This window comes from Saccopteryx bilineata, chromosome 8 (assembly GCF_036850765.1).
Source record: "Saccopteryx bilineata isolate mSacBil1 chromosome 8, mSacBil1_pri_phased_curated, whole genome shotgun sequence".
Classification (NCBI taxonomy): domain Eukaryota; kingdom Metazoa; phylum Chordata; class Mammalia; order Chiroptera; family Emballonuridae; genus Saccopteryx; species Saccopteryx bilineata.
Window position 1 is genome coordinate 69,232,499 of NC_089497.1, and position 23,099 is coordinate 69,255,597.

The 23,099-nt window shown below is 37.6% G+C and overlaps 1 protein-coding gene across 1 annotated transcript in view; it reads right to left on the minus strand.

Moving 5' to 3' along the window:
• VPS8 (VPS8 subunit of CORVET complex) overlaps positions 1 to 23,099 on the minus strand; it is a 405,986-nt gene that overhangs the window by 318,141 nt on the left and 64,746 nt on the right. The window contains exons 8-13 of the mRNA XM_066240876.1: positions 13,171 to 13,295; positions 8,454 to 8,540; positions 5,735 to 5,802; positions 3,987 to 4,140; positions 3,828 to 3,887; positions 2,464 to 2,571 (exon numbers count right to left, since the gene is read on the minus strand). Of these exons, the coding sequence (XP_066096973.1) occupies positions 2,464 to 2,571; positions 3,828 to 3,887; positions 3,987 to 4,140; positions 5,735 to 5,802; positions 8,454 to 8,540; positions 13,171 to 13,295 (602 nt within the window). The remainder of the gene's footprint in view (positions 1 to 2,463; positions 2,572 to 3,827; positions 3,888 to 3,986; positions 4,141 to 5,734; positions 5,803 to 8,453; positions 8,541 to 13,170; positions 13,296 to 23,099) is intronic.

Genomic DNA, 23,099 nt, shown 5'->3' on the forward strand with positions numbered 1-23,099 from the left:
CCTTGATCTTTCTTTGGTATTATATTACCCTGGAATTGATACTGTCCCAAAACTTTTCCTCTGTCTTCAAATGATGCTGTTCTGTCCTATTTCGCCCCCTCCCTCTACATGCCTTTATAGGAACCTCCTTACCTGTTGCCTTTCCTTTTTCCTTTCGCTTGCATGAGTGTCCACTAAGGTTATGTATGCTCTAGCTTTTGATTTTCACACTTTCAACTACCTTCATTATCCTGGAATTCTCATTTGTACTCCAAACCTGGATTGCCATTTGCCCAGAGGACATTCCCCAATACAACACTTGAGAGTCCCACCTTCACTTCTAACTCAGCACATTCAAATCTTCCCTAACCTTAACTCTGAATATTTCATGCTTCTAAAATGTAAACTCAAAATGTGATGTCCTTCAGTCCCTAGATCCAGTTATATGAGAAACCTTGTCCTTACTTCAAAATGTCATCCCTAACTCTCACTACAACCAACCATCCTTGTCAAAAACCTCACACCTGCTTTATAACAAGATCAAAACCTTCCCTTTCCTTCCTTATAATGTATTCTTTTTGCTATTTCTATACTGATCATCCTAAAATATCACTTTAATCACATCTTTATCATTTCAATTACTTAAGAACCCATGATGGCTCCCCATTACCAATGTAGGCCAATTATACAAGATCCAGATCAGGGGGTAGCACACTTACTCTGTATAAGGCCACACAGTACATATTTTAGGTTCTGCAGACCATATGGTCTCTGTCACAACTACTTAACTCTGCCATTGTAATGCAATGGCAGCCATAAACAATCTATAACTAAATGGGCATGTCTGTGTTCTAATAAAACTTTATTTATAAAAGCAAGAAGCCAACCTAATTTGGCCACAGGCATAGTTTGCCAACCTCTAATCTAGATCCATGCAATATAGTCAACTTAATCTTCTATAGTAGGTTTCTCCCTGTCATCAATTCTATAAATATTTATTGAACATCTCCTCTATACAGGCATTGTCCTCATGGCTGAAATATAGAAATAGAGTTGGTCAGAAATTTTCAGTCCATTGAGGAAGAAAAATATTAGACAAGTAATTTTAAAAGTACTGAATGTTATCAAAGGAGAAAGTTTTACGGACGTACAGGAGGTCAGGGAAGGCAGGGTTAATCATGAGCCAGGATAAAGTGGATGAGTGCACAGAGTTTTCCTGGCAGAAGTGATAGCATATGTAAGGACACTGAAGCCAGAGACTTGTTAGGAAGCTACTCCAGAGCCCAGGCTGAGAATGTCAGTGGTTTAGGCGAGGGAAGCAGTAATAGGGGAGACATAAAGAGAGTAAATTCAGGAGTTTATGAAGATAGAGTCAACGGGATGTGGTGATGACACAGAAAAGAAGGCAGAAGGGTAACTAAAAGGTGACTGCTAGGTATCTGGCTGGAGAAACTATGTGGATAGTGGTACACTTACTTACTGAGCTAGGACACCCGAGAAGAGATTAGACAGGCACGTTCTTACCTCTATACCTTCAGTTCATCTTATTTCCCCCAACATGCATACCCATCCCTCCTATAATGTTTGCAATACAGCCTTCATAAAGTTTTCCATGGCCTCTCTAGTCCATATAAACTCCTTCATATTCTACACATATCAACTTTTCATTCTCATCACATAGCTGAATCCTTAAACCGTTCTCCCTAGAAATAATGAGCATATTGATTGTGCCTTTCAAACAATATTTTAAGCTACGTGAAAGAAGAATCTATGTTTTCTACTTTCTTTCTTCAATTGCTTCTTGTGTCCATCACAATGTAGAGCAGTGGTCCCCAACCCCCAGGCCACGGACCGGTACCAGTCCGTGAACCATTTGGTACTGGTCCGCAGAGAAAGAATAAATAACTTACATTATTTCTGTTTTATTTATATTTAAGTCTGAACGATGTTTTATTTTTAAAAAATGACCATATTCCCTGTTACATCCATCTAAGACTCACTCTTGACGCCTGTCTCAGTCATGTGATACATTTATCCATCCCACCCTAAAGGCCAGTCCGTGAAAATATTTTCTGACATTAAACTGGTCCGTGGCCCAAAAATGGTTGGGGACCACTGATGTAGAGAACACAGCAGGTATTCAATGATACTTCCTAATAAACATACTATATGTATATAGGTAAGCCATTATTAATACATACTTATGTATATTCATATTTATACAAACACATACAGCATTAATTATTTATTAGTCAAAGGATATGGAGCTGAGAAATACACCATGAAAGGGAATGGAGCAGAGGGTGATCAGTTGTTTTCCATGTTAACCATTAAAGCCTTAAGCAAAAATTAAATAGGTCACTCTCTCTCCAAAGAATTATGATAGCATATTTCTTTGACATAATATTAAATTATTGATGAATCAAAAAAATATCTTTTGATAAAAAAACTTTATAACAGATCTAGCATCATATTAGGACTTACCAAAAGAAAATGAACAATATCTCCTCTGCAGAAAGCAAGCATGGGATTCACATAATTGTGCACTGCCACAAAGTGCCATGCCAGCAGGGGAACACTGGAGGGATCCATCTAAGAGGAGAAGGTCCAAGGAAGTCATCACAGTTAACAGTAAGAGACAAAGAGAAAACTGGTTGAAAATACCATCTGACTAGTGTTCCTTAATACGTCTTCCAATTTCTCATTAAAATTCCAACAAAGCAGAGATTGAGTAGGAAGTGTCACAAGGAAACTTTCTGGGTTGACAATCATGTTCCACATCTTGCTAGAGCTTTGAGTTACAAAAGCATACACACTTGTCAAAGTTCAGCAAATGTACACTCAAGATCTGTGTATTTTATTGTATGTAAATTTTACATGAAAGAAAAAACTTAGGTAACTATTGAACTCAGGCTAATCACATGCATGCTGAATATTTAGGAAAAAGAATGCTGATTTCTGAAATTTACTTGAAAATAAATCTAAAAATAATTTGGTGAGTAGATGGAGCGATGGATATATAATAAAGAAAATACAGTAAAATGTTCATTGTGACTTTAGATGGTAGATATACAGATGTTCAAAGTAAATTTTTTCAACTTCTCTATTTGTTTGAAAATGTTCATAATAAAATGTTGAAAAAAATACCAATAAAAACATACAAAAAGATGCAAACACATACCACCATGACAGACCTCAATTAGCCAATGAAGCTAACCTAAGAAACACTAATGTGAGTGTAAACCAGCTTTGCCAGGCTTCCACTGGGCCCCAGAAATATGCAAAGTACCAACAAGAAAACAGAAGAGTGATTGATCTCCCTCAGTATAAGCACTGCTTTCTGAGCTAGTCTTAGTTTTTACCATCATTCTCCAACCTATCCTATCAATATTTCTCCTCACATACACACTGGAAGACCATATTTCTCTTAAAGCATCAAAGCTGGAAAGAAAAGGGAAATGAGGTGTGCATAATAATTCTGGGAAGTATCATCCCCCAAAGTCAAATACCAGAGGCAGAAGCCAAGGAAAAAGTATGTAATAGCAGTACATGCTGGATATTATGGTGGAGTGTTTACTCTAAGTTCAGTATAAGCAGCAGCTAAACCTTAAAGCAATAAAGATAGAAAAGCTCAGATCTCATGATCCCCAGAACACTGCTTTAGTCAACAGTTTCTGCTGCTTTGGTCACACTGAAGGAAGCCAAACAATAACCTTTGGAGTACTGAATTTCATTCTACTTAGTTTTGTGACAGCCTCAGGTTCTCAGAATTTACCACTTAAAAGGTCTTTTCCCCAACCTCCTGACATGGGTTTTTTTTTGACAAAAAGGTGGAGAGGCATACTCACCCGTCCATAGGGAAAAGTCATCCACACTTTCAAGGATGGTTTCAATCCAATGACCAATATCTTTAGGAGAAAAGTATTTTTTAATATTTATCCAGTAATTTTTCTTTTTTGGTATTCAAAGACTCTAAAAGTTGAGTTTCACCTTCTAAATACACCTACCTTGGTTAGGGATGCCATGGCCAATAAAGAAAACTGTGTGATGGGATGGTCTTTCAAGTCAGGCTTAGAATGGAGAGGCTCAATGCAGCACACTTCACCTTTGGAGCCACTGAACAGGCATCTAGATTCACAGGTTCTCACTCCCATCACTCTCCTGAAATGTACCAAAAAATTCAGAATTGATTTAGCAATGACCCAAGGCACGATCATCTCTAACTTGGGCTATGACAATAGCCTCCTAACTCAAAAGCATAATCTTTTAAAGTATAGATCAGATTTATTGCTCTTCTAAAAACACTCCAGTCATCTGTCACTAAACATAAAATCAAATCCAAACGTTTTACCATGTTTTAAAAGTCCCTATGATCTGGTTCGGCCTTTCCCCCTCTCCCAGCACTGTTGTTCCAGACAAAGCCATGCTCCAGCCACACCTGTCTTCTTCCCGTGCTCCAGGAGGCTCTTTGTGCCCAACTCATCAAAGCTTCTGTGCTGGAGTGTCTCTCTGCCTGAAGCATTTCTTCCAGATCTTTATATCTGTTGACCACATTACCATTCAGATCTTTGCTCTAATGTCACCTTCTGAAAGAGGTCTTCCTGAATTAGCCTCAAGTGCACTCCAGCACACTGACCTGTTTTATTTTCTTCACAGAACTCGTAAGGACCTAAATTATTTCATTTGTGTGTCGGTTCATTGTTGTTACCTTACCCCACCCCAACTAGAATGTAAGTTCTATTAGATCAGTGGTAGTCAACCTGGTCCTTACAGCCCACTAGTGGGCGTTCCAGCTTTCATGGTGGGCAGTAGCAGAGCAACCAAAGTATAAATAAAAAGATAGATTTAACTATAGTAAGTTGTCTTATAAAGATTTATTCTGCCAGACTTAGCGAAAATCTGACATAAAGTACTTGGTAAGTAATTATTATTATATGCTTTAGCTTTCTGTAACTGCTTTATAAATTTTATAAAGTAAAGTTACTTCCCTACTTTATAAATCACCATTACTGTGGAACCAGTGGGTGGTTAGAAAATTTTACTACTAACAGAGATACAAAAGTGGGCGGTAGGTATAAAAAGGTTGACTACCCCTGTATTAGAGCAACAACCTGTCTGGTTCACAGCTACAGCTCTGGTGCCTAGAACAATGGCTACACATAGAGACACCCAATAAACACTAGCTGAACAAATAAACAGTATTTGTTAAACAATTACTTTGGGCTCAGCATTGCTAGAAGGTATGAGACATACCAGAAACAAATGTAGTCCTTACTTTCAAAAACCTATAGAAACATAATGCACATTGAATTTTATATTCTATTTTTTAAACTCAGCTTTATAAGTGTTCTTCCATGTATCTAGACAGTTTTTGCTCTTATTTAAAGAATAAATTGGCCAATTCCAAGGCAATAAAAACCTTCCTATGCCTGACTATTATGGTTTTATAATCAACTGGGCTTGAGGCCTAAACCCAGAATTAGTGAAATACTACAGAATAATGGTTCCCAAGACTGACAGCATATATGAACCCGCTGGGAAGTAGTTTCGGATCCAAACTCGAACCTGCCGAGACAGAAACTGGGGGCCAGGCCTGGAACTCTGTATGTTCCCTAAGCCTCCCCAGGCAGTTGTAATATAAAACTATAACCTATTTTCAATACCATGGCTTTTCCAGACCTCCTCATGCTCAACTTCAAATCATTAACCAGAGCTAGTCTTTTCATTTGTTAACAAATGTCCATTAATCTCTTACTTAAATGTCAATTCAAAAACAGAGCCTCCGCTGTCATTGCAAATTGCAAGAGTTGGGTCATCTGTAAACTAAACAGAAAAAAAATTTATTAAAACAACAAATCAAGTATTAAGAAGGTAAGGGGTGGGGATTTTAAAATTTTAAAATAAAAAACAAACACACTTAGCATTGAAATCAACTTAGCTAGACTTAGCTTATCACTCTATACATGCAAACTTATATATATTCAGGATAAAAATAACTCAATATCTTTAAAAACCTGTGGCTTTAAAAAAGCAAAACCATATTCCTTAGGATAAAGAAAAATATACAAACTATGCTTCATAAAAGACCTAAAGTTCTCTACTTGGGTTCTTTTTTTTTTTATTTATTCATTTTTAGAGGGGGGAGAGAGAGGGAGAGAGAGAGAGAGAAGAGACAGAGAGAGTGAAGGGGGGAGAAGCTGGAAGCATCAACTCCCATATGTGCCTTGACCAGGCAAGCCCAGGGTTTCGAACCGGTGACCTCAGCATTTCCAGGTCAACGCTTTATCCACTGCGCCACCACAGGTCAGGCTCTACTTGGGTTCTTATATTAACATTTTCTAACTTGCTATTAAACTGAGTAGGCTACTTTGGACACATTTATAGTGGCCTGGTTTTCAAGAATAAAGACAGCCTGACCGGGTGGTGGCACAGTGGATAGAGTGTCAGCCTGAGACACTGAGGACCCAGGTTCAAAACCCCGAGGTCACCAGCTTGAGCATGGGGTCACCGGCTTGAGCATGGGATCATAGATTGAGCTCAAAATCACTGGCTTGAGCAAGGGGTCAATGGCTCGGCTAGAGTCCCCCCATCAAGGCACATATGAGAAAGCAATCAATGAACAACTAAGCTGCTGCAACTATGAGTTGATGCTTCTCATCTCTCTCTACCTTCCTGTCTACCTGTCCCTGTCTGTCTATCTGTCTCTCTCTTGCTCTTCTTTGACCAAGTATACCTCAGTTATTATTACTAACCATGCAACACTCAAAGTAATAAATAATCTTCACAATGACAGACTCTACTAAGGGCTTATGAGGTATGATAAATGTGGTTGTTGTACAACACAAAATTGAATAATTTAACTTGTATCATATACAGTGACTAGGCTCCCTAACACCAACAGTTGGTGAACCATGAAATTACGTATTCCTCCTCAACTCCACACAAAGGCACAGTATAGAAGTCCCCTACTTCTTGTATATTTTATGATGTACTTAAACATTAGTACAGAAGTATGTTAATTTAAGTATATATGTATATGTGTGTGTGTGTGTGTGTGTGTGTGTGTATATATATATATATATATATATATATATATATATATATATAAATTTGCAAGCCCAAACTGTTATTGATGGGATATACTATCAAGTTTGGAGAACAAAGAGTAAGAGTATGGAAATGCAAGTGGTTACTGTCAATCCAAAACTTCCGAAGTATCTAATTATATATATCTCTTGCCACTCCTTTCTCCAATGTCACAGAGTCTGCATGCACCACCACACACTTATCACCATTTCCAAGCAACATGATATCTACAGTTACTATGCTTTAATCTCAGCTGCATCCTTCTCTTTTATCTCTGCCTTTATTGCTTGTTTCTGACTGTTTCTCCCAAAGCATATGCTTTTTTCTGCAAATGGACTGACCTTTCTTAAAACACCACCAACTAATTATTACTTCAACCAAACATTTATTGAGCAGCTACTATGCGTAACACATATACAAAAAATGAGAAACAGATTCTGGTTTCAAAGATCTTAATCTCTTAAAGGAGATAAAACATAAACACAGACAACTATAACACATTAGGAGTGGGTACATGCCATAAGGAAAAAAGACGAAATTCCATGCTGTTCAGAAAGAAAAGAAATTCTCTCTACTTTTACTTGTCTTGTTTATGTTCATTGTTGCTAAATGTTTCAATGCTGCTTTCTCACAAGACTTTTATGTAACTAACCTAGATACAGACACATAAACTCCAGATGCTTTCAGGCTTTAAAAGGCTTATATATGGACAAGAGAGGTCTGCGCAGCTAAGCAACCAAATGTGTACCTGATTAAAATCCAGAAAATCTAATTTTAGACTTCCTCAGTTATCGTCCTTTACCTTTTATGCTTCTGAACATGGGTTTGACAATATACAAAAACCAACGTTTTCATTGTATTTATAAATAAAATCTGTCAGCTAAGTTGGTTTATTTTCTTTCAGGCCTGTAAGGAAAAGGCCAAGACTCAAATCTTAATGCTTTTCCTTTAGAGGACTGAAAGAAAATAAACCAACAGATTCATTTATTTCACATTTGGTGCCTTAAACCTCAGGTTACTCCCAACAAAGTGTGACTGAGAACACTATCTCAGCAATAAAATCTGGGTGGACTAAACAAAAAGTAGAAAGACCTTTTAAAATCCTCACATGCATTTTCATCAGGGCACTGCTGGTCTTTTCTTCTGACCTCTTATCTAGGATCACGTCAATTTACTCTTTTCTGTTATATTTATTAGACATCAATACAACTTGCAGCTGAACATTACCATGAGAGCCCAACTCTGGTTTTTCACTTGGGAAAGCATCTTGTTGGGCTAGTCAAACAAAAGTTCATTTTCAAGAATTATGTTTATAAAGAAACGTACTTTAAAACAGATACAAAGGCAAAATGATAAAAATTACTATAAAAAGAAAGCAAAGATATTACCTTAATATGCAAAATTGCCGTTCCTGGAGGATGTGCATCTGTTATTGATCTCAGAAGTTTTCCACTGGCCAAATCCCACATAGTAATCTATAAGACAACAAAATTCTTTAAAAAACAAATTTATTGCTCTTTTTTGGACTTAAATGTCTTGCCTTCTGGCTGAAATAATCTATTCCTGGTCTCTGGTCTATAAACATTGCAGGCAAAGAACTATAAAGTTAAAACATAACTAAAGGTTGCAGATGCATTAAAGCATAAGGCCTTCATTCTATCTCCATCCACCCCTCATCCTACTCAATATATTTTTCCCTTTAGATTAAATATATATATTTATTTTAGAGAGAGAGGGAGGGAAGGAAAGAGGCAGAGAGGGAAGGAGGAAGGAAAGGGAGGAGGAAAGGAGGGAGGAAAGAAGAAAAGGGGGAAGGAGGAGTGGAGGAAGGGGAGGAAGGAAGTAATGAGGGGGAGAGAGAGAGAAACATTGATTTGTTATTCCACTTATTGATGCATTCATTGGTTGATTCTTGTATGTGCTCTGACCAGGAATCAAACCCACAAGCTTGGTGTATTGGGGCAATGCTCAAACCAAATGAGCTACCAAGCCAGGGCTCCCTTTAGATTTTAAATGTTGCTTTTATCCTGACAGGTCAAAGAAATTTCCTTAATGAGTCCATTTCTTTAGGTCTGATAAAAATGATAGGAAACGCTTAATACCAAACTAACCAGCAATTGTATAAGTCACAAAATGAGAAAAACCATAACTTACTGCCAGTTTCTGAAATGGAAGGAAATACCAAAATAGGTTTCCAAGAGCATATAATGAGAATACACAAAGTGGAATATGGTATAGTTAAAAAGCAGCAATAATTATCTACTTTAAGGAAGTAAATTTTTTGTAATACCCTGGTTTGTTTATAAAAGCTATTCACTTATACAAACACATGACTTAAGATATTAAAAATCAAAGATGCAAAAGGTCAGGGATTCAAGACGACAGTGTGGAAAGATCCTAAACTCACCTCCTCCCAGGGGGACACTATTTACAAATACATATGGAATATTTCCCTCTGAAAAGGCCTAAAAGCTACTAAACAGCTCCTTCGCAACGAAGGCGAAAAGGGCCACATCAAGATGAGCAGGACAGGCAGAGACGCGGTCTCACCAAAAACCCACCAGCAGCATAGCAACCCACACTCTGGAGAGATCGCACAAATATGGAGGTTCTCCCTGAGGAGTGGGGAACTCATTCCCACATCAGGTACCCCTACTCTTGAAACCTGCTCTGGAGAGATGAGGCCCAAAACACCTGTCTTTGAAAACAAAGGAAGAGGCTTATGTCCAGGAGACACAAAGGGCGTTAGGAAACTTAGACTCTGCCCTTAAAGAGTTTGCATGCAGACTCACTTGTTCAGGAACCCAGCACAAAAGCAGAAATTTGAAAAGCGCCTAAGCTGTATGTGAAGGAGATTCATTTGCTAATATTAAACTGTCTGCTGAAAGGGCAGGGACATGATGGGACTTCTCTGGGAACAGACGTGCTGTTGAGAACATTTCCTGTGCTCCCCTTCTACCTTGTTAGCACTAGTGCTGATGGGTGCCCTCTACAGTGCCACTGCCAGCAGATGTGTGTAGTCACAGCACACTCCTGCTTCCCCACTAAAGCTGGAGGGCATGCCGCACCCCTACACTCCCCTGCGCCCTCATTACACTGGCAGGAGGGTCCCAGACCAGTGCTCTCCCACAGCCCCACCAAGCTAGCAGGTGCACCCCAGCCCAACGCTGCCCCGGTGGCCTCGCCAGAGCTGGTGGGTGCACTCAGGCCCGTGCGCTCCCTCTGCCTTGCCAAAGCCAGGGCAGTGTGAAGTCCACACAGCGGCAGGCTTCTGCTTTGCCACACACAGAGAGGCCGCAGAGGAATTCTCAGGGAATGCAGGCTGAGATATGTCATCTTTGCACACTTTCTGTATCACTACTATTCGCTGGTACCTTCCAGAAAGGAGTTTATATACTTGTCTGGAACCCCACTTTTTGCAATTGTTGCCCAGGGGACACCTGCAGATCACCTGTCTGGAGGCCAGCAGGGCTTACAATTGCAGTCCCAGAGGACTGTATATATTTGCATACTTTAAAACCTGCTGCTGGCCCTGGCTGGTTGGCTCAGCGGTAGAGCGTCGGCCTGGCGTGTGGGGGACCCGGGTTCGATTCCTGGCCAGGGAACATAGGAGAAGCGCCCATTTGCTTCCCCACCCTCCCTCCTTCCTCTCTGTCTCTCTCTTCCCCTCCCGCAGCCAAGGCTCCATTGGAGCAAAGATGGCCCGGGCACTTGGGATGGCTCCTTGGCCTCTGCCCCAGGCGCTAGAGTGGCTCTGGTCGCGGCAGAGCGATGCCCCAGAGGGGCAGAGCATCGCCCCCTGGTGGGCAGAGCGTTGCCCCTGGTGGGCGTGCCAGGTGGATCCCGGTCGGGCGCATGCGGGAGTCTGTCTGACTGTCTCTCCCCGTTTCCAGCTTCAGAAAAATACAAAAAAAAAAAAAAAAACCTGCTGCTGAAGGGTCTGGTTTCCAATCATCCTGAAACTGGGTGCTGAATGTGATCCTTCCCTTTGCAACACTGACAGATCATGGCAAACCCTCAACAACTGGGACCAATCAAGAATAAAGCAGGCTGCTCATACAATCACAGAAGTTCAAGAAACAAGAGAGTTAGGGCCAGATTAAACAATAAGGTTCATCTCCTACAGAAGGTCACTCCTTCAAGACTGTAAGCAGCACCTTCTTCCCCTAATGAAGAAAAAGAAACACAGAAAATCAAGCAAAATGAGGAAACAAATATGTTCCAAACAAAAGAACAAGATATAACCTGAGAAGAAAATACCTTACTAAAATGGAAATAAGTAATTTACCTGATAAAGAATTCAAAGTAATGGTAATAAAGATGCTCACCAAACTTGGCAGAAGAATGAAAGAATTAGAACATCAACAAAGATTTAGAAGCTATAAGAAAGTATCATTGGCTCAGCGGTTGAGCGTCGGCCTAGCGTGCGGAGGACCCGGGTTCGATTCCTGGCCAGGGCACACAGGAGAAGCGCCCATTTGCTTCTCCACCCCTCCGCCGCGCCTTCCTCTCTGTCTCTCTCTTCCCCTCCCGCAGCCAAGGCTCCATTGGAGCAAAAGATGGCCCGGGCGCTGGGGATGGCTCTGTGGCCTCTGCCCCAGGCGCTAGAGTGGCTCTGGTCGCAATATGGCGACACCCAGGATGGGCAGAGCATCGCCCCCTGGTGGGCAGAGCGTCGCCCCCTGGTGGGCGTGCCGGGTGGATCCCGGTCGGGCGCATGCGGGAGTCTGTCTGACTGTCTCTCCCTGTTTCCAGCTTCAGAAAAGATGAAAAAAAAAAAAAAAAAAAAAAAAGAAAGTATCAAATAGAAGTCACAAAGTTGAAGAATACAATAGCTCAACTGAAAAAAAACACACTACAGGGGTTCAACAGGAAACCAGATAAAGTAGAAGACTGGTTATCTGAAAGAGCAGTGGAACTCACCCAAACAAAGTAGCAAAAAGAAAAAAAAAAAGAATTAAAAAAATAAAGCTAGCTTAAGAAACATAGGGGTCAACATCAAGTGAAATAATATTCACAGTACAGGAGTCCCAGAAGAAGGGACTGTTTCCATATATTAGCTATTATAATACTGTAGTAAACATGGGTGTGCAGATATCTTTTTGAGTTAATATTTTCATTTGGGGGGGATAAATTCCCGAAGTAAAATCACTGGACCATATGGAAGTTCTAGTTTGTTTGTTTTTTAAGGAACCACCATACTCTTTAGTGGCTGTACCAATTTACACTCCCACTAATAGTATATGAGAGTTTCATTTCTTCACACACTCATCCACACTTATTGTGTTTTGATCATGGCCTGTCTAATAGCTGTGTAGTGGTATCTCATGTGATTTTGATTTGCATTGCCCTGATGACACACACACACACACACACACACACACACACACACACTGGACTACTCCTCAGTTAAAAAAGAAGGAAGTTTTGCCATTTGCGACATGCAAGAACCTGGAGGGTATTATGTTGAGAAGGGCAAATACCATATGATTTCACTTATATGTGGAATCTAAAAAACAAACAAAAGAGCAAAACTCATAGATACAGAAAACAGACTATTGGTTGCCAGAGGGGAGGAGGGCTGGGAGTTAGGTGAAAAGGGTGAAGAGGGTCAAGAGGTATAAATTTCCAGTTATAAAATAAATCAGTCCTGGGCATGTAATGTACAGCACAATGACTACAGTTAATAACATTGTACTGTATATTTGAAAGTTGCTAAGAGAGTAATCTTAAAAGTTCTCATTACAAGAAAAATAATTATGTAACTTTGTATGGTAACAGATGGTAAACAGACTTACTGTGGTGATATTTCACATGTATATAAATATTGAATCATTATGTGTACACCTGAAGCTAATATAAGGTTATATGTGAATTATACCTTTATTTTTTAAAAATCACGTACTCTGGCTCAGTCAATAACAATTATTAAAGATCTGAACAAGACAAAAGTCAGACTGAGCAATCTCAAGTTAACTATAGACATGTCATTTTATAACAAGTTTTGGTTTTCAAGATATTAACAAAGATATTATTTCTAAAAATTAATTAAAAATAAATAAGAATTTTAACATTGCTCATGGATGAAATAAAGTTCATATTTACCTGTCCTTTAGCAAAGCCACAGAGAAGTCTTGAGCAGTCATTGTTAATACTGAGGGCGGAGATGGCTCCATACTGACCTCCAACACTAGTGCTACCCAGACAGAGTCTCAAAGCTTGATTCTGATCTAAAGAAAACAATTTGTAAAATCAAGTGAAAGAAATGAAAGAAGTGAGTAAATATATATTTAGTATAGGTTTGTTTTTAAAAAAAATTGGGAGATAGCAAGAATCAAATGATGAATTACACTCATTTTAAATATATGTATTAAGCATCGACTAGAGGCTTGGCATTGAGTTAGACTCTAAGAATACAGAAAAAATATCTACAAGGAAGCATAATAAAAAACTTGTTAATAATAAGTGCAAAAATCTATAAGAAATTTGTATCTCCTTAAACAAACCATCTTTTATCACCTTCATTCAGAATTGTGTTTCTTACTATTTTCAGAATGAAAAGTCTTAGGGAATACCATCTTTTAAAGTATCTTTAAAACTTCAAAAACTAAAATTTATTAATTTAGAATTTGACTGAAATTTACATTTATTTAATCCACAAAGAAAAAGTTTACTAGCAAATTAACAGTAAAAAATAAAATTATAAGGTGGGCATTTAATTATTTAACAAAATTATTTTTCTTTTTTAGAGAGAGAGGCATGGAGAGACAGAGTGACATGAACATTGAGTTGTTCCTGTATGTGCCTTGACCAAGGATTGAACTGGCAACCTCTGTGCTTTGGGACAACACTCCAACCATCTGAGCTATCCAGCCAGGGCTTAACAAAATTATTTTAAGTATAACAATTGATATGTTAAAGCAAATAATTAAAATCTCTACTAGATTAAGTTATTTAAGAGAGAGGAGTTTTGCCTTAATCACCTCTGGTATCTCCAGGAGGCACTCAAACATTAAACTTTATTACCTAATAATTTTAATTAACACTTCTAAGGCATCTCCTAGACAATGTTTATTTTGTATAGTGGTTATTATTGTACCCACTTGAAAACGATGAAATAAAATATTTAAATATAGGAAGGCATGCCTACAAAATTTAACTGTGTAGAAGGAAAAAATAAACCCACCATGTTTGCACAATCTGGATTTCAACTCCCCCAACAATTGTTTGTGCTTCCCTTAACTGGTATTAAAAACAAGACAACATGCCCCAAATGGAGTCACTTTTGCTAAGCCCCATATCACTAAACTGAGACTAAATACTTTCTTTTTTTTTAATTTTATTTATTCATTTTAGAGAGGAGAGAGAGAGAGAGAGAGAAGGGGAGAAGAGCAGGAAGCACCAACTCCTACATGTGCCTTGACCAGGCAAGCCCAGAGTTTCAAACCAGTGCCCTCGGGGGCCCAGGTCCACTGCACCGCCATGGGTCAGGCAACACTTAACTTTCGATCTCTCCCGGGAATGGAATCTTAAACCAGTCAGTCAGGAATTGCCTAGTCAGTACTAATTAGGTCACTTGCCTGACAGACCCCTGTCATTAGGGGATTTGTTATTTGCTTTTTGCTACTATTAATTTCCTTGTCCATTCCCTTCTGCCTATAGAAGTCTTTCATTTTTTATTGCTTCTTAGAGCTCCTGTCTATTTGCTAGAACAGCAATTTTCAACCTTTTTCATCTACTGGCACACATAAACTAATTACTAAAATTCTGTGACACACCAAGAAATATATGTTTTACCAAGCTGACAAAAAAAGAGATATAATTTTGATTCATTCACACTGGATGGCTATTGTTGTGCTGACTGTTGTCATATTTTTATTTAACAATCTAAGGGAAAAGAGGTCAGTGGCCCTAACTATAAACAGTTGGGTACTGCATCTTTTTAAAATTCTTGGGGCACACTGGTTGAAACTGCTGTGCTAGGTTATACACCTGATTTATGAATCACTGAATAAAGCCATTAGATCCTTAAAATTTACTCAGTTGAATTCTATTTTTTTAACACTATCTACATGCTACTTTTTGGAGGTAAATATATCTTACTTCCACTGTGAGACTAAGACCTCTCTAAGCAAAGGTTATGAGTGAATTAACACTCCCAGAATACTTAGAATGGTGCCTTGCACTCAGAGGCATCTGACATTTGCAAATATTCCTTCTATAAGGGTAAATGTAGTTATCAGAAAGCATCTAGAAAAACATTCATTTTCAGGTCTAGGGAATAATATTATATAAGTCCTTCTGCCCATCCAAAGTGAATGCTGTAAGAATATTTTTCTATGTTCATAAGCTGGTTCAAATAGGAACCTCTTTCTTTCCAAGGAATTCTGATACAACTGATGGCTGTATATCTGGCACACAAAAAATACTTAATGTTTACTGAAATCATTTTAGATTTTTTTTTTAAGAGAAAGGGAGAGAGAGGGACAGACAGACAGGAAGGGGGAGAGATGAGAAGCATCAACTTGTAATTGTAGCACTTCAGTTGTTCACTGATTGCCTTCTCATATGTGTCTTGATGGGGGGGGGGGGTGATGACTCCAGCTGAGCCAATGATCCCTTGCTCAAGCCAGTGACCTTTGGTCTCAAGCCAGCAACCATACAATCATGTCTATTAGCCTATGCTCAAGCCAGCAACCTCAAGGTTTTGAACCTGGGTCCTTAATGTCCCAAGTTGATACTCTATCCACTGCACCACCACCTAGTCAGGCTGAAATCATTTTATCCTTCCAGGATTACATTCAAAAAGGAGTAAAATACATAAATATAAAAGGGCTGATATATTTAAATGTCATTATCTTTAGTCATATCTAGCATTATTACAATAACAGATTATTTTCCTTATTTTTTCCTTATATACTTTTTCCTCCCTCTCTAGTTTAATTCAAATTAAAATTTCCTTTAGTCTATTTTACTTACTATAAATATGACATCACAGTTTATTTTGCTTTACTGAAACTATCTGTAAAAAATGGTGTTTCCCATGATCCTTATTTTGTCGCGGCTGTGGCTGCCTTATATGATACAATCAGCGGATAATCTGTACACCTTGTTTTGCAAACTGGCAAGATACAATAGTCGGGCAACAGTGTTCTATCCATACCACTACTTTGGGTCATGCAAGTAGGCAAGGCATGAACTGAAAGTTAAAGAGGATAAAGGCAGTAATTCCTTGCCAGCCTCACAAAGCCACTCAAGTCTGGGTTTACAGAGTAGCGTCTGAATAGTATCCTGCTGGGATCCTCTGTAATCAATGCTTTGAGATTCAAACTTCACACAGTTATGATCCAGCAAAACTAAGAGACAAATCACTACTGCTTTTTGATTTAACAAAGTTCATACTTTTAATTAGACTATTAGCTTAGGAAAAGTAAGAATAGAATTAAGGTGTACGATACAATACGAAAGAAGGGTACCATTGAGAAAGAGGAAACAGAGAAGAAAGGAAAACCAACTTACCTGACTTTTAGATTAAAAACCCAAATGTAACTGTGCTTTCCTGACTGTGGATACTAAACACTCACTAAGATAAGGCACCAAATGATCAACCTTGGCCATGCCTGAAAGATGTATTAAATTTATGTCCCATAGGCCTGTATTAATGAAATTACTCTCAACTATTTTCTTGATTTTTACAATGTATTCATTATTTTTATAACATCCCTTTACAAGATAGCATGCCTATGAGGTGATGACAATGTATAAAATATAATCTATTTTAACTCCAAAAGATATTTTTCAATTCTTGCTCCCATCTTTATATATTCTATTTTACCATACTATATTAACAAACTAGCTATTATACAATTTAAACTAAGAAAAAGTAGATTTCTGTAGAAAATGAAAACAGAGTCTTATTGGAGAGGTTTCTTGACTAGAGTAACTTTTTTTTTTTTAGAGTAACTTAACAGTCTGCAGTCCAGATAATTCTGGACAATTTGGGGAAAGGTACTTGACAAAAATAATAATAAAATCTCTTCCAAATACTTAAATTCTGCAGTTATATGGAAAGAACATGGACAGAAGCAAGAAAGATAAAAATAAAAGCTCTCTCCACATTCTACTCTCCAGGGGGCTCTTGATCTCATTAATTTAAATGGAAAAATTCTAATCCCCCCCCACACACTCTCTGAAACTCTTTTGTCTATGGTTGGGGGAAAAGTTAAATTAGTGTACAGCTAATTTCATTTACAAATTCACATAAAACCACATTTGGTTGGCATATGTGAGTTGTTTTTGGGTTTTTTTAAATTGGAGTGGGTTCTTATGAAGCAAATGACTGGGCAAGAAATAAGAAATGAGACTATCATTTTTTCTTATAAACTGCACAGAATTGGCATACAGCTTAAATAAGAAAATGCCTATATAAATTTTAAAACTACAAAATGATAAAAATGCAAGAGATTATTATTAACAATCAATAGCTTACCAATTAATTAAAAGAACTTGAAGCCCAGATATCACAAAAAACACATCTATTGGACATGCAATGAATTATACCTATTTTCTTTATTAGCATACCTTCAAAGTATACTTTGTTTAGGGTGGATCTCCTCAGCATATTCTGGGTTTAAGAGTAATGTGCTGAATAGCAAAGGAAAGTCACAAATAATGCAAAAGCCTATAATAACTATAAAATTAACCCAATCCTCTATTTCTTCATCCCTAATTTGTTTTAACTAATTCCTAAAGATTATTAAGGCCCTGGCCAGTTGATTCAGTTGTAGAGCATCGGCCTAGCATGTGGATGTCCCAGATTTGATTCCCAGTCAGAACACACAGGAGAAGCACCCATCTGCTTCTCCACCCCTCCCCTTCTTGCCTCTCTCTCTCTCTCTCTCTTTCTCTCTCTCTCTCTCTCTTTCTCTCTCTCTCTCTTTTCCTCCTACAGCCATAGCTCAATTGGAGCAAGTTGGCTCTAGGCACCAAGGATGGCTCCATGGCCTCTGCCTCAGGTGCTAAGGGCTCGGTTGCTGAGCAACAGAGAGACACCCCAGATGGGCAGAGCATCGCCCCCTAGTGGTCTTGCCATGTGGATCCCAGTTGGGGAACATGTGGGAGTCTGTCTCTGCCTCCCCTTCTCTCACTGAATAATAATTTTTTTAAGAACTGTTAAATTAGGAAATACCTAGATCCTAGAAGGTATCAAATTTAATTGTGTATAGGGCTCTACTTTTATTGCCAGTATTCATCATTCCTCAATATTACTCTTTTCTTAACCTTTGAGCATATTAAAGTATTCTCTACAACCAAAGGAGAAGCAAAGAGATATTAAGATACATTTTCATCAATGATTATAAAAAAGCAGAAATACTTTTACCTGACCTCCCTCTAACCAACACACAGAATTAAAGTTCTCATTCTCTCTGTAAAGGTTACGGACTGAGACCAGGTAACACAGAATCCCCCCTGGCTAACTGGCTACCTTCTAAATGCTGATGCTTATGAAAAGTCACTTGTGTTCAATGACAAATCTGGTCATGCCATTCATGCCACTGTAGTGTGCTATACTTTTAAAACTTAATTAATAATACATGAACTAATGAAATAGAATGAAAATGACAGAGCTATTGTTTCTATTAAAGCTAAATGAATGCTTTAGAAAAACTTGGTAAAGATAAATTGCTTTAAAAACTGTCATGAAATAAGGGGGGGAGGGGGAGGGGAAAGTGTGTAAAGAGGGACAAATATAAGGTGACAGAAAATGATTTGACTTCGTGTGATGAGTGTACAACATAATCAACAGTTCAAATGCTATAGAAACATTTACCTGAAACCTATGTACTCTTACTGATCAATGTTAAATTTAATTTTCTAAATAAAATTTTTTTTAAAGAAGTAGACATGGTAACTGTAGAAGATTGAAAAGAAGTTTTATAAAAATCTAGAATTTTACACTCTTTGATTGATTCACAGGTGCCTAAGCTTTACATGTTTTTTTTTTAAATTAAAAGTGCAAACTTTACATGACCCATTATTGATGGAGTTTATGCCAAAAAAAGAAAAGATGCTGCAGACCTCCATCTTGCAGATACAAACTCAAAGTAAAGACTTTGGTATATATCAAAAGATTAAGGGAAAAATGAATATTTATATACAGTGTGTCCATAAAGTCATGGTGCACTTTTGACTGGTCACAGGAAAGCAACAAAAGATGACAGAAATGTGAAATCTGCACCAAATAAAAGGAAAACCCTCCCAGTTTCTGTAGGATGATGTGGCAGCATGTGTGCATGCACAGATGATGATGTAACACTGTGTATACAGCAGAGCAGCCCATGGCCATGCCAGTCGAGATCTGGACGGTACAGAGGAAAGTTCAGTGTGTTCTGTGGCTCACTAAATTCGAATCCGTGACCAAAGTGCAACATGAATATCGGCGCGTTTATAACAAAGCACCACCACATAAGAATAACATTACTCGGTGGGATAAGCAGTTGAAGGAAACCGGCAGTTTGGTGGAGAAACCCCATTCTGGTAGGCCATCAGTCAGTGACGAATCTGTAGAGGCTATACGGGATAGCTACCTAAGGAACCCTAAAAAATCTGTGCGTGAGCCCACATCGAACTGCACTGAATAGGTATGAAACTGGGAGAGTTTTCCCTTTTATTTGGTGCAGATTTCACACTTCTATCATCTTTTGTTGCTTTCCTGTGACTGGTCAAAAGTGCACCATGACTTTACGGACACACTGTATTTTCAATTAAAATAAAACACTGAAGGTATGCACAAATTTGTAATTTTTAACAATTCCCTGCTTTAAACAATCTTTCAATTAGGTGGTTTTCTTCCATGAGCATTTCATAAAAGAGTATTACCTGTAATTGAGAGCATTCTCTTTCAACATTAAAAAGGTCAAAAGAAAAGGAGTCACTCATGCAAACCAAAATTACAATACCTTTTCCTTTGAATCCATGGAGGAAAGATCAAAAGAGAGAAAGCAAGAGATCAGTTCAAAAGTTCAGAGAAAAGACAGGTAAAATTTCAAGAGTTTAAGTGACAACCTTAGTTATCTATAGCAGTGGTCCCCAACCCCCGGGCCACGGACCGATACCGGTCCGTGGGCCATTTGGTACCGGTCTGCAGAGAAAGAATAAATAACTTACATTATTTGTTTTATTTATATTTAAGTCTGAACGATGTTTTATTTTTTAAAAATGACCAGATTCCCTCTGTTACATCCGTCTAAGACTCACTCTTGAAGCTTGTCTCAGTCACGTGATACATTTATCCGTCCCACCCTAAAGGCCGGTCCATGAAAATATTTTCTGACATTAAACCGGTCTGTGGCCCAAAAAAGGTTGGGGACCACTGATTTATAGGAATGATACTATATATGATTAATTGATGTCTGTAGAGTTTATTATTATAATCAAGCATTAGTTATGGATAAAAAGACATAATATTCAAATTACAGCACAGGAAGTAAATCCAAGACAATTAAGTGTGATAAAAACAAAAACAATTTCATAAAGATAATCTACTAAAGTATGCTAACAACCCGAAAAATGAAAAACTAAGGATCTTGGGATAAGAAAACATCTTTATTAAGATTGGAATTTTTGAGATCCTTCATGTAGGTAAGAACCAAGATATATAATACAATAATTACCATATATCTATAATTCCGTAAGACTAAGCAACATACATCAATCTTTATGAAGCTTAACATGACTACTATTTCAATGTCCCAGGTCACTATTCCAAAGAGGAATCTATACATACTTAAACAAGTATAGTTCTTCCTTCTACAGTTTTACCTATGATCAAAGATGTTTAAAAGACATCAGATTTAACCCAGATCTCTTCATAGTATTATTATTCGGCCATTTGTCCCTGGCTTTCAGGCAAATTTTAATCCATTCGTTAAAACTCATCCAACTATAGGTATATGATTCCTACAAAAATGAGTAAAATTTATCAACACATAATTTAAAACCCAAAGCATAACCAGAATATTAAGATTCTTTCTCAAACTATTCACTTTGGCATAATGCTTTTCCATGAGACTATAATAAAAGATTACTATTTCATCAGAAAGTTACTGGGATCTAAAGAAAACTAGGAAGCACGCCCAAGGAAATTAAGGAGACAGAAGCAAAAGATAACGTACTCTTTGCTGTTAGTTTTTAAATTATTCATTTTAATTTGTTGCAGTAAGCTCTACATGGGTTTGACTATAAGCAGGCACATATCCTTATAACCTCGTGGTAAGAAGGTAATGTTAAAGCAGATAGAGAAAAAGTAATGGTAAGTGGGAACAAAAACTCAACATGCATTCTGCTGACAGATGAATATATACATTATATTCTATCTTCTATCACCTTATTCTTTTTTTTCATATTTCTTAGAATTGGCCTTTTCTCTCAGGACAGGAGAATTTCTCAGAATGGTGAAAAGGCACTAAGCTAGGATTCCATATTTCTTTTTTTTTTTTTTAAGACTTTATTTATTCATTTTAGACAGGAGAGAAAGAGAGAGAAGGGAGGAGCAGGAAGCATCAACTCCCATATGTGCCTTGACCAGGCAAGCAGGTTTTTGAACCGGTGACCTCAGCATTCCAGGTCGACGCTTTATCCACTGCACCACTACAGGTCAGGCCTAATTCCATATTTCTTGATTCTAACTTTGGCTCTGTGACTGTCACTTAGCCTCTCTGGTTCTCAATCATCTCATATGTATAACAACGGGACTCTACTTAAAAGACCGTTAAGATCGTTTCTCCAAATCCAATACCAAGTATGCCCCCTCAGGGAAACAGGCATTACTATACCTGATGACTGGTAAAACTTTCTAGAAGACAATTAGGCAATACATATTGTAAGTGTTTAAAATGTTCATACCCTGACACAGGGTATGACTTAGGACTTTCAGGAATTTGTCCTAAGTAAGTAATCACATGTACAAAAATGCATGAACAAAGATGTTCATCACTATACTATTTATTTAGAAACAAGCTAAATGTCTTATAGTAGGAAATGATTAAGTAAATTATGATAAATCCATTTAAAAGAATATTATGTAGCCATTAAAATAATGTTACAGATGAATATATAATTACATAGAAAGATACACATAATAATGAAAAAGCAGATGATATATTAATCCCATTTGGAGGTATATATACACGTGCATGCACGCACGCACACAGAAAAGATGAGAAGACTATACAGAAATGTTAGGGACTATTTCTGCATGGGAGAATTTGGTATTTAATATCTTCAATCTTTTGCTCATCTATGTTTTCTAAATTTTCAATTATGAACATATACCAATAATAGAATAAGAGAAATATCATTTAAAGAATCAGTTCTATAGTTCTCTCAAGAAAATTATATTTTTGTTTACATTCTTCTTATCTCCAAACAATAAAACTCATATTTGTATCAATCACCTTTGAAAAGACTAGGTATGAAAATCACATGTTAAATAAGGCTTTTGCTATAATGGAAAATTTTATCAAGTTAGTCAAATTGTTGAAAAACAAGGAAAAATAACTAATGTGGTAAATAAAGACGTAAGGCCCACAGAGATCAAATTGTGGTTCTGCTCTTAAAGTATTCTCAGGTAATCCTTATACAATAGCTTCTAAATTTCTTAATGAAACACAGTGTCATCAGGAATTCCATTTAAGAGAGATGAAAGACTTAAGATCCAGAGAACACTAAAAACGACAGAAAAATATTAACAGTTTTTAAATTAAAAAACAAAACAAAATGCTCTGCTCATAATACTGAATCCAAAAGCAAAGAAAGATGAATGAAACCAGGGTTATTTAGTATTAGGGGTAAAAACATGAGAAAATAGAAAAGACCAACCTCTACCATACAAGTGAAACTAGTCAAGGTCTTGTCTCAACCAAGAAAAGACTGTGATTAAGGGATACAAAATTTTAGAGGGATTTACAATGTAAATTAGAAAGAATCTATTGTTAGTGAGAGGAACTGAAAATTACTAAGAATGCCCGGGAATC